The sequence below is a fragment of the Tasmannia lanceolata genome, unplaced genomic scaffold (genome assembly GCF_043159265.1).
Source record: "Tasmannia lanceolata isolate RefF3 unplaced genomic scaffold, GAP_Taslan_0.1 ptg000019l, whole genome shotgun sequence".
NCBI classification, from domain to species: Eukaryota; Viridiplantae; Streptophyta; class Magnoliopsida; order Canellales; family Winteraceae; genus Tasmannia; species Tasmannia lanceolata.
The window spans coordinates 12,253,693-12,265,669 of record NW_027518696.1 but is presented as its reverse complement, the minus strand read 5'-3'; the positions used below and the strand labels follow the sequence as shown (position 1 = coordinate 12,265,669).

Here is an 11,977-nt window from a genome sequence, read left to right as displayed (position 1 = left end):
TAGCTCTAGGGTTTCAAGTTTCAACTAAATAATTAATGCACTAAATAGTTTGTCATTTATCTCATATGAGTATAATCATTTTCATTTGGTAACGCATCAATTTATTCTCTTTGGACTAGTTATTAGTTAATGCACTAAAGAGTTTGCCATGCTTGAGTTTTTCTACTTCTATCAATTGAGCTGCCTTGCCAAACAAGAGTTTTCCTTAAAAATTTGCATCAACGTAAAAAAACCCGACCCGACCCGACCTGAGATTTATCATGGGTAGGGCCGGGTTTGGGAATCGTGGGTTTTCTGGAAAAAAAACCCGACCCGACCCGAGATATTTCTCGGGTAGGGTTGGGTTCTTCAAAACCCGTCCCACCGGACCCGAGTTGTAGCCCTAGTTTCTGCAATTCAAAGGGATATTAGATTTTTTTTTAAATGAAATATATTTCAACCCGTGCATTTGAACGGGTCATCCCACTAGTGTTTGATTATAATAAAATTCCCCAAAATATAACTACAATCCATCAATTTGATGCACAATTGTTGATTGAAGCAGGATCTGTTCTAATGATGTTGGCTGGTGCATGCCACCGATGATGTTGAATATGATGGCCGATGCCTTTTGTTGAAGAATGTGTTGCTTGAAAGATGAGCTGCAAAATAAACATAAAAACTCAAGGAGAGATTGTTTTAATTAATGAGTTAGATGGGCTTTAAGCTTTGATGAGCAAGTCTTCATGAGTAGATGGTCTCAATGAGCAAGAGTTACTCCTTTTAGACATGCAACTCAGGAGCATCAAGGCATCTCAAATGCAATATCTCAACTGAAATAGATCAGAGGTAAGAAATTAGGAATTGAAAAGAAAAGTGAATATACGAAAAATTAAAGAGGGGAGCGACACTGTTATAATGTGACTTGGGCATTCCTCATTTTAACCTTGCAATATTACATTGCTGCAAACCCTGACTTTCATGAATGTACCGATCATATGGAGCTTGATTGCCACACTTTGTTCGAGAAAAAAAATTTAAGTCAGTCCAACTAACTTATCTCCACACACCATCCCAACTTGCAAATATCTTCACCAACCCTTCGGGAAGATACCAATTCCGTTATCTCATTTGTAAGTTGGGCATGCTTGACATTCACGCACCAACCTAAGGCGGAGCAATAAATTATGACTAACAAATCTCTTCCGGTGGGGGGGGGCTAGGTAAGCTCGGATTGAACCTCCGATCTCTAGGTTGAAGAACCAATTGAGCTAGAGGCTCAATCCCAAATCTTTTTAGGAACTTGATAAGCCAATTGCTATATCCCACGTGTAACCCAATCCCTTCAAAACAAGGACTCGTGATGAATAGGAAAGCAGAGATGAGATTTTGGGCTACTAGACTGTTGTGGGGACCAGCCCAGAAGTGGGTCCCACGCGCCCGACACACATATCCCTATTCTTGCTTAGAATAGGAATTAAAGAAAAGAAGAAAAACCTATTTGAAAAAGGAAACAGGAAAGAGAATAGTGCATGTGTGTAGGGGTGTAAATGGATATTCGGAAATTCGATTACCGTCCGCATCCGAATCCGTTTAAAGCGAATATTATCCGAATCTGTTTCAAGCGGATATTATTCGAATCCGTTTATGAGATATCCGGCTCTTAGCAGATGCGAATCTGGTAAATGGTATATCCGATCCGTTTAACATCCGAATCCGAGAAGTAAATCCTTTTTATTTATTATTAATAATATCATTAATATTTATTTTTAGTAATGACACACTATCTTTTGTTTCTATAAGAAAAGTGAATATTCTTTTTAGAAAAAAATAAAATAAAAAAAATAGCCCAAACCCATTCCATCATATACAAAAAAAAAGGAAAAACCCAAAGACCACTACCAACACTATCATCCATCCCCGTCGCCTCCCACTCTCTCTCTCTCTCTCTGCCTTTGTTTTAAAAAGAAGAAGAGGATCTCATATATTTTAGGGTTTGAGAGTTAATTTTGTGAAGAGAATGTAGAGGTCTAGTTTTAGGGTTTGGAAAATTCATTCGAGTAAGTAGGAGAAAAAAGATAAAGTGCTGCAATAAAATGTTCGAATTTACCGGATAAACGGATACGGATAATATCCGAATTCGAACAATATCCGACGGATACGAATTCGGTAATAGATATTAAATATCCGTCGAATCCGAATCCTAATCCGAATTCGGATAGTGTATACTGTAATCGAATTCGGATATAGCCATATTCGCTCCGGACGTTTACACCCCTACATGTGTGTGATGGTGAAAAAAAGAGAGTAAACCCTTTAAAGGTGAATAGGAGAGAAGAGAGATAAAAATGGAGGAGAGAAGAAGAGAAAAAGAAGAGCAAGAGAAAAGGGTGGGTTTTCTTCTTGTTGTGTGTTTTTGTCACGGCAGGGTTTTGGATTCATTTGGAACGATCGAAGCCGATTTGAAGAATTTTGAAGAGGAAACAGACTAGATTATAGCAAGGCTATTCTCTCAGGGAAAGGTCAGAGTTTTGGCATGGTTTTCATCTTTAACCTCAAGGTTTTTTACCCGGGAAGTAGGTATTGTTGCGGTTAAATACCGGATCATCTCCATTTCGTTGCAAGGCATATTTTGATAAGCCGCTAATAAGGTCAAGGAGTAAGGGAGTAAGGGAGTGAAGGAGTACTCGGAGTACTTGAATCGAATATAACCTTTCTAACCTTTAAAAGCAATATGACCTTTAAGAAAGGCTTCTACTCTACTACCTTATATAGCCCACACGCATGACACAACGGTCGGCAAAGCCTTCCTTTCTGTACTCCGGTCCCGCGCTATCCAAGCTTTTTTGTTTCTTACTCCGCTCCGGTCCTCCCGACCGCAGGGGAAGCAATTTGTCAGATAAGTCTCTCCATGTTTGTGATGCCTCAAGTTTTTGGACAAAGAACTTGAGAAGAAAAACAATGTAATCATTTTTTTTTATTTTAGTAGGTCTGATCTCTTTGATTTGTCCCGTGGTTTTTTCCCTTCCGGAGGGTTTTCCGTGTAAATCTACTAGTGTGGTTTGGCCTATGATTGCATCTTATTATTGTTTTTTCTTTCCGATTTTGCATTGCTTTATTTGTGGCGTGGTTTGTTTTTCCGGCATAACCACAGGCATGTCTGTGGTTAATTTCATTTGATCTTTGATTCACACGTAGATGGGAAGGCCTTGCTTTCCAACATAGAGAGCCAATCTGGCTATCAGAAAAGAATAAAAATATAATAAACAAGCGCGTTGAAGAATGAATTCCCAAGCTTAAACACCACGCTAGTCAACTTTTTCATTGATGGGGTATGAAAAACAACAACTAATTAGCTATCGACACGTGGCCCCAGAAGAGCCCACTACAGATCCAGCATCTGCCTAGGGGCAATCCGGTAATTACCTAAGAGTAGGTGAACCTAAACCCACAAAAGGGTCGACACCTGTCCTGGGGTAGGTAATCCAACTACCCCAGGCCTCCCTCTATAAAAGGCCTCTCAAGGCTCAAAGCAAGCGGTAATAACTTCTAAGCTACCAGTCTTAAAGTTTTGGCTCTACACTTCTGCTCATACTGACTTGAGTGTCGAAGGGCCCGTCCGGAGCAACGACTCCGGGTTGGTCTTCTGACCTTGTGCGCTCTTGTGTAGGACTTAGTTCTTTCACCTCCAGTTCGGTACCTTGGGCCCACCAGATCAGCTCTTTCGTCACTGCCGTATCTGTTACCAATTTTGGGCATAACAGATTGGCACCATCCGTGGGACGCTGAACTAAAAGCTGTTCAAATCCCCTTTATAAAATGGCAGGACGGAGGAGTGTCCGGGTACCAACTGCTCGGACAGCTCGAGCAGAGGCGCCTCGCAAGATTCGAAGTGAACGAATGGCCTCGCAGATAGTGGCTCCTTCAACAATAGCGGAGCAGAGCCCCGCTCATTCGGAACACCTCAACCCTGCTCCCACTCCGGAGCAAGTTCAAGCTATCTTTCAACAAATGACCACATTTGTTGGTCAATACCAGAATCTGATCCAAGCGCCTACCCAGCATCACCCAGAAGCCTCATGCCCTGCGCAGGAAAGGTCGAATGCCCACAAGGGGGCGCTCGCACCGCTCAGTAGAGATCGTACCCACCACTCAACGAGGAGAGTTCATCATTCCAGGACCAGGCATGCCCATATGGAACCTCACTATCACCATAGGTCACGTTCTCGCTTAGTGCAGAGGCACCAAGCTCAGGAGGACCGTGCACCTCGGGAGAGGCCCAGACATCGTCAAAAAGGCTCGGAGAGTCACTCCGGCTGCGCAGCTAGTCCCTCTGTAAAGAGAAACAGATCAGTGGACCAAGCAGACCAGAGGGTTGATCCAATGCTACGGAGGATAGAAGAGATAGACCGTATAGAAGAGCTGGCAAAGGATCAAGGCCGGCCTGCTGCAAAGACGTTCTCAAGCACACCGTCGTTCACCGACAATGTCATAAACGCACCAGCACCCAGAGGGTTCAAAATGCCAACCGTTCCACAATATGAGGGAACCACCGACCCGGTAGACCACCTGGAGACGTTCAAGACTATGATGCTCCTCCACGACGCCTCTGACGGGTTCCTCTACAAAGCGTTCCCGACCACGCTGACCGGTGCAGCCTGGGACTGGTACTCAAGGATCAAGCCGAACTCCATCAACAACTTTGAGGACTTCGGGACGATCTGGTCTGCCATTTCATGAGCAGCCGGAGGCCAAGGAAAACAACATCCCTAATGGCCTTGCGGCAGAAGGATAACGAACCTCTAAAAACATCCGTGAGCCGTTTCAACAGGGAGGTCCTCCAGGTGCCAAACCTGGACCCTTCAGCTGCCGCAAATGCGCTCCTCGCGGGCACCAAATCCAATGACTTCCGGCGAGCAGTTGCCCGCCAAAATCCGCACTCATTGGCGGATCTGATGGCGGGGGCCGAGGAGTACATATCTGTGGAGAAAACGCTCGCTGCCTTAGATTTAAACCGGAGGAGAACCTCTGAAGAAAAGAATCCTACCAAGCATCGTAGGGGCGATAAAGCCCCAAGGAGAGAGAGATACCCCCAGAGGAGGGAAGAAAATTACACCCCCCTCAACACCTCCAGGAGACACATATTGGCCGCAATCAATGGAGAAGAATTCGTGAGATGGCTGACTAGGATGATCTCAAAAGAAAACAAGAGAGACAAGTCGAAGTATTGTCGGTTCCATAGAGACCACGGACACGACACAGATGATTGCTGGTAACTCAAGGAAGAAATCGAGCTGCTGATTAATCGGGGGTACTTGAAAAAATATGTTAAAAATGACGGCCACATGAGAGAGCGCAGGGAGAGAAGCCTTCAGGGCCAAAGCCCTCGACGATCACAGCCGCCTCTGGCGGGGAATCAATCTCCTCCACCATCAAGCCCGCAGCCAAAGGTGCGCCGATCCCAGCCAATGGGGTCATAAACACCATTATGGGAGACCGGCCGGGGGAACATCATCAACTACTCGTAAGCCTTACGCACGCCGAGTCAATGCCGTTCACACATGCAGCAAAAAGATGAAGACAGAGAACGAGATCTCCTTCTCAGACGCGGACCTCGACAACTTGATACTCCCCCATGACGACGCCCTGGTCATAACCATACTCGTTGCGAACTGGGAGTTGAAGAAAATTCTCGTCGAAAATGGGAGTTCGGCCCACATCCTCTACTATCATGCATTCAAACAGATGATGATAGGAGACGATCGCTTGAAGCTGGCGAACTCTGATTTGTTCGGTTTCTCGGGAGAAATTGTTAAAGTGGAAGGACAGATTGAACTCCCAGTACTCGTCGGGGAACACCCTGTCAGGCTTTCACAATGGTCAACTTCCTGGTAGTGAGGGCCACTTCGGTCTATAATGCTATCTTGGGATGACCTGGCCAGAACCTCATCCATGCATTCACCTCAGCGTATCACCAGAAAATGAAGTTTATAACGCCAAACGGCGTGTGAGAAGTCAGAGGAGATCAACCACAGTCCAGGGAGTGCTATGCCATGGCACTCAAAGGCAAAAATGCATCAGAATCGTTGCCGATTGAGCTACTTGATCTAAGAGACAAAGCCCAGGTGACTAAACCCACCGAAGACCTCAGAAAATACTATCAATAGCCTGCCGCCCGACACAAAAGCGGATGCCATTGTAATTACGCTTGAGTGTGGATAATTAAAAAGGCTACTTCTTCTTTGCAAAGTTCCGAGTTCTTTGTCTCAGATCATGTCGCTACTTGGTTCACCCCGGCTTATCTTCACAAAGACCGGAAGCGCACTTCTAGTCAGGAACGGGCCCGGGCAGAAAACCAAACCTGCCCAGAAACCCAGTTAACCAAAACTTGGGTACTCACTGCTTGGTTCACCCCGGCTTGTCTCCACAAAGACCGAAAGCACACTTCTGGTCAGGAACGGGCCCGGGCAGAAAACCAAACCTGCTCAAAAACCCAGTTCACCAAAACTTGGGTACTTGCTGCTTGGTTCACCCCGGCTCGTCTCCACAAAGACCGGAAGCGCACTTCTGGTAAGGAACGGGCCCGAGCAGAAAACCAAACCTGCTCAGAAACCCAGTTCACCAAAAGTTGGGTACTTGCTGCTTGGTTCACCCCGACTCGTCTCCACAAATGACCGGAAGCGCACTTCTGGTCAGGAACAGGCCCGGGCAGAAAACCAAACCTGCTCAGAAACCCAGTTCACCAAAAGTTGGGTACTCGCTGCTTGGTTCACCCCGGCTCGTCTCCACAAAGACCGGAAGCGCACTTCTGTCAAGAATGGGCCGGGCAGAAAACCAAACCTGCTCAGAAACCCAGTTCACCAAAACTTGGGTACTCGCTGCTTGGTTCACCCCGGCTCGTCTCCACAAAGACCGGAAGCGCACTTCTGTCAAGAACGGGCCGGGCAGAAAAGCAAACCTGCTCAGAAACCCAGTTCACCAAAACTTGGGTGCTCGCTGCTTGGTTCACCCTGGCTCGTCTCCACAAAGACCGGAAGCGCACTTCTGATCAGGAACAGACTCGGGCAGAAAACCAAACCCTTGCAAAAACCCAAGTTCAATAAAACTTGGTGATCCGAAGCCGTTCAGAGCGTACATGGGCGGACATGATATTTCACTTCAAAATCCTGGTCGTCCTAAGCCGTTCAGAGCATATACGGCCGAACTGGATATTTCACTTCAAAATCCAGTTTTTCAAGCCGTTCAGAACATCTCCAGCCATACTGGATATAACGCGTGGGTAAAACTTAACCGGAAGAAGGGTAAGTTATAGCTCATTTGTTTTTCGGCCGACCTGAGATGGATGACCTGAAATGGCTGACCTGAATCAGTTTTCAGTTCATCCGTTCCTCAAGCCGACCAGGATATAGCGCGATGCACTACATGATAAAATTCTAGTCATCTCAAGTCGACCGAGATATAGCGCGACGCGCTATATGACAAAATCTGGTCATCTCAAGCCCACCAGTATATAGTGCTATGCGCTACAGGACAAAATTCTGGTCATCTCAAGCCCACTAGGATATAGCGCGATGCGCTACAGGACAAAACTCTGCTCATCTGAAGCCGACCAGGACTTGGCGTGATTCGCTATAGGACAAAATTTAATTTTGTCTTATAGCAGATTGCGCTATATTCTGGTCATCTCAAGCCGACCAGGATATAGCATGATTCACTACAAGACAAAAATCTGGTCATCTCAAGCCGACCAGTATATAGCGTCATCTGCTACAAGACAAAATTATGGTCATCTCCAGCCGACCAGGATATAGCGCGATGCGCTACAGGACAAAATTCTGGTCATCTCAAGCCAACCAAGATATAGCGCAATGCGCTACAGGACAAAACTCTGGTCATCTGAAGCCGACCAAGACTTGGCATGATTCTCTACAAGACAAAAATCTGGTCATCTCAAGCCGACCAGGATATAGCTTGATTCGCTAAAAGACAAAATTCTGGTCTTCTCAAGCCGACCAGGATATAGCGTCATCCGCTCATAGGGCTTGGCCGACCAGAATATTTCACCTCATATTTCTTGTCGTCCCAAGCCGTGCAGAGGAATTCGCTTCTTATTATTGGTCGTCCTAGGCCGTGCAGAGGGACTGGTCGGGCAGAGGAATTCGCTTCTTGTTTCTGGTCGTCCCAGGCCGTGCAGAGGGATTGGCCGGGCAGAGGAATTCGCTTCAACTTCTGGTCGTCCCAGGCCGGACAGATTTTACACTTCAACTACTAGCTACCCCAGGCCGGACAGGCGGTTTGGCAGGACAGATTTTCCACTCCAAAATCTGCCCGTCCCAGGCCGGACAGGCGGTTTGGCCGGACAAATTTGTCACTTCAACTTCTAGCCGTCTCAGGCCGGACAGACGGCTCGGCCGGACAGATTTTACACTTCAACTTCTGGCCGTCTCAGGTCGGACAGGCGGTTTGGCCGGACAGATTTGTCACTTCAACTTCTGGCCGTCCCATGGTGGACAAATTTTCCACTCCAAAATCTGCCCGTCCCAGGCTGGATAGGCGGTTTGGCCGGACAAATTTGTCACTTCAACTTCTGGCCGTCTCAAGCCGGACAGATTTTACACTTCAACTTCTGGCCGTCCCAGGCCGGGTAGGCGGTTTGGCCGGGCATATTTTTCACTCTAACTTCTGACCGTCCCAGGCCGGACAGATTTTCCACTTCAACTTCAGGCCGTCCCATTCCGGACAAACGGATCTCTTCATCTCATCGAGCCATCCCGAACACTGGCTCATTCTACCGCTCAGGAACATAACTCCTCACACTTCCCCAAATCACTACAATGACTTGGAGAACTGGGAAGCAACTGATGGGGTATGAAAAATAACAACTAATTAGCTGTTGACACGTGGCCCCAGAAGGGCCCACCACAAATCCAGCATCTGCCCAGGGGCAATCCGGTAATTACCTAAGAGTAGGTGAACCTAAACCCACAAAAGGGTTGACACCTGTCGTGGGGTAGGTAATCCAACTACCCCAGGCCTCCCTCTATAAAAGGTCTCTCAAGGCTCAAAGCAAGCGGTAATAACTTCTAAGCTACCACTCTTAAAGTTTTGGCTCTGTACTTCTGCTCATACTGACTTGAGTGTCGATGGGACAGTCCGGAGCAACGACTCCGGGTTGGTCTTCTGACCTCGTGTGCTCTTGTGCAGGACTTAGTTCTTTCACCTCCAGTTCGGTACCTTGAGCTCACCAGATCAGCTCTTTCATCACTGCCGTATCTGTTACCAATTTTGGGCATAACATCCATGATTGATCTCAAACAGAGATTCAAATATTCGCCATTAAATTATCAAGAAAATCTCAAAAAATTTCATCTGGGTTCCAATTTATTCAAGGTTTTAGGGGTTTTCAGACTAATGGTCTTGAGATGATTCTATTGTTTTTTAACAACCGACACATTCCGTCTTCTTTGTTACATTCGGTCATTTTTCAATTAAAACCCTTCTTTCTACCGAGGGATGGAAGAATAGTTTCAAAGCCGCCATTAATGGCATGCAGAGCCGCCATTAATGACATGCATATCATTAATGGCTACTCTGAAACTATTCTTTTGAGATGGGAAAACTATTCTTCCACCCTCTTTGTTTTATGTTTTGTTAACTCCGGCACTCGTTAGGGGTTAATGCGCATTGAAAATGTAAATTTACAATAAATTTACATAGGGATTAAGTGTTTTGCGGGGGCCCGGAGCACTCTGGGGCACTCGTTAATAATTACACGGAGATTAACAACTTTGAAGAACACTGACTCAGACCTCCTCTCCACCGGAACACGTCCTATTTGATGGGGACTAACCCTGACATGGTACGAGGCTAACCCTCTTTAGGTCCTAGTATCGACCGGGGACCATTTAGAACCTACCCAAAGGACTCAAAAGTGAGGTCTAAGACTGACCATTTCAGCTCTCAACAGAAACACTTAGCCGGGGCTCTTATATAGACCCTCAAAAAATTAGTCACGACACCCCTATACGTTTGTCCTACATAAGAATAATAAGAAACAAAAAAGTTACGACTTACGAGCAAAGAGACCTATCACGTGGCTCAATGCCTTATAGGGAGGGGTGTATTTATTGAATTCACAAGCTCAATCCCACCCCCGCGTGCAATTCTTTGCCGTTTCTTTTCCAACCGTGGAGATCTCAAGACTCGGTCTTCACTCTACATCATGAAATAGGTGGCCTTTCCGGACTCAGTTCAGAGTTACCAACTAGGGCCGAGTTCAACTGAGTCGACTCGGATAGTTGGGTCTGAAACATTTAGCACTGAGAAAAGAAAAGATACAAGAGAGATAAAAAGATCCAAATACAAACCCATTGCAAAAACCCCACTTTCTATCTATTTCTTTTTTTCGCCTTTTCCATTGTAGAAAGAAAAAGCCAAACAGAAAAGTAAGTGGAGAAGACCAGAAAACAAGGGAAAAAAAAAACAGGACCCAAAAAGCCCATTTAAGTAACCAAATAGATGGGCATAGAAGAACTAGAAATCCTATGATTTTCGAAGTTAAGATCTCTAAGACTGAGATAAGGAATTTCAACATCTCCTTTCCGAGTAGGAGTCAAAGTTCCAGCAAGCGGACCCGAGTTGGACCGGCTAGTCCGAGAAGGGGTGCCTGACCCTGTCTCTAGCCCATAAACAGGTCCGGAAAATGGCCCGTAAGAAGACTCTAGTGGTCTACTCTTTGTGATATTTGATGGGTCTTCGTTCTTTTTCCATTTCCAAAACAGAAGGGCATTTTTCCACCACCTTTTCTTCTTGTTCTTCTTCTTTGAGTCTTCTTTTGAAATGGGCTTTTGTAGCTTGAAATGGAGAGAGTCTATGGATCTTGTTTCTCTCTTGTGTTTTCTTGCTTCTTCTAAGACCTGTAAAAAGGAGGGTAAAAAAAAGAGAGGAAAATAAGGGAGAGAGTTGAAAGAGAGAAGAGGAAGCTTTAAAAATGGGTACCTGAAAATAATCGATTTGGGGGTCGAAACCATAATCGCTGAAATGTTGGGGTTGTGGCATTGGGAAAATTGGGGATTTGGTCGACATTTTTGAGTACTTCGTTCTTACTCTCTCTAGTGTTTGGGCTTTTTTGCGTGGAGAAATAAATAAAGGGGAAGAAAAGGTAAAGGTCACTGACCCTAGAAAATGGGCTCATTTTAGGGACTGAATCAGAAGTCGGAATTCCACCGATACCCCTATTGTAGGATTCAATTTACAAAGATAGCAAGTTGTTTTAATATGAGTTGATGAGATGACCATTGGTCTGACTAAATGATTTTTGTCGGTCACAACTCACAACTCAAGAGTAGGTGGCCATACTGTTGAGAAATTATATAATGAAGGGGATCAATTTGATAAATGGATATGCCAAAAAAGTGGGTAGCATCCCTTGTGGGTGCAACTCGGCTCGTGTTTGTGTGGGTTGAGGCCAACCCTAACCCTAACCCAACCCGAGATAGCATTACCTCAACCCTAACCCAACCCATCTAACTCAAACCGGGTTGGGTTGGTTCGGGTTCACCTTGGACCAAACAGAAAAATACAATAATCCACAGGAAATTAAGATATAATTTGAGGATGGAGGTTGGGATTGGGCTAGGTCGGGTTGCCAAGTACTCAACCCAATCCAACTCAAAATTAAATCAGGTTGGCCTTTCCCAACCCAACCTCAGCAAAAAGCGGGTTGAACCCGTTGGGTTCGGGTTGAGCCCAACCCAAGTTGCAAAGGGTTCCTGTCATTCTCATTCGTTAGGCATCCTAATCCTTTAACGGCACTTTAGTCGCAAGAGATTTGTTGAGAGGAGAGGGCCATTGTAAGGCACTTGAGAAAAAGCACTTCTCTTATTGGCTCATCCTCAAAGTGGTTTGGCACAACATGAGAAAAAACGACTTCTCTTATTGAAAGCACATGAACAAAAGCACTTCTCTTATTGGCTCATCCTCTGAGTGGTTTGGCATG

The 11,977-nt window shown here is 45.6% G+C and overlaps 1 protein-coding gene across 1 annotated transcript; it reads right to left on the bottom strand.

The window, feature by feature from the left end:
• Positions 1-10,349: 10,349 nt before the first annotated feature.
• On the bottom strand, positions 10,350-11,210 carry LOC143853200 (uncharacterized). Its single transcript, XM_077362942.1, has 2 exons — positions 10,978-11,210; positions 10,350-10,895 (listed from the first exon to the last, which is right to left on the bottom strand). The coding sequence occupies exons 1-2, from the start codon at positions 11,062-11,064 to the stop codon at positions 10,482-10,484; spliced, it is 501 nt and encodes a 166-aa protein (XP_077219057.1). The 5' UTR covers positions 11,065-11,210; the 3' UTR covers positions 10,350-10,481.
• Positions 11,211-11,977: the final 767 nt, after the last annotated feature.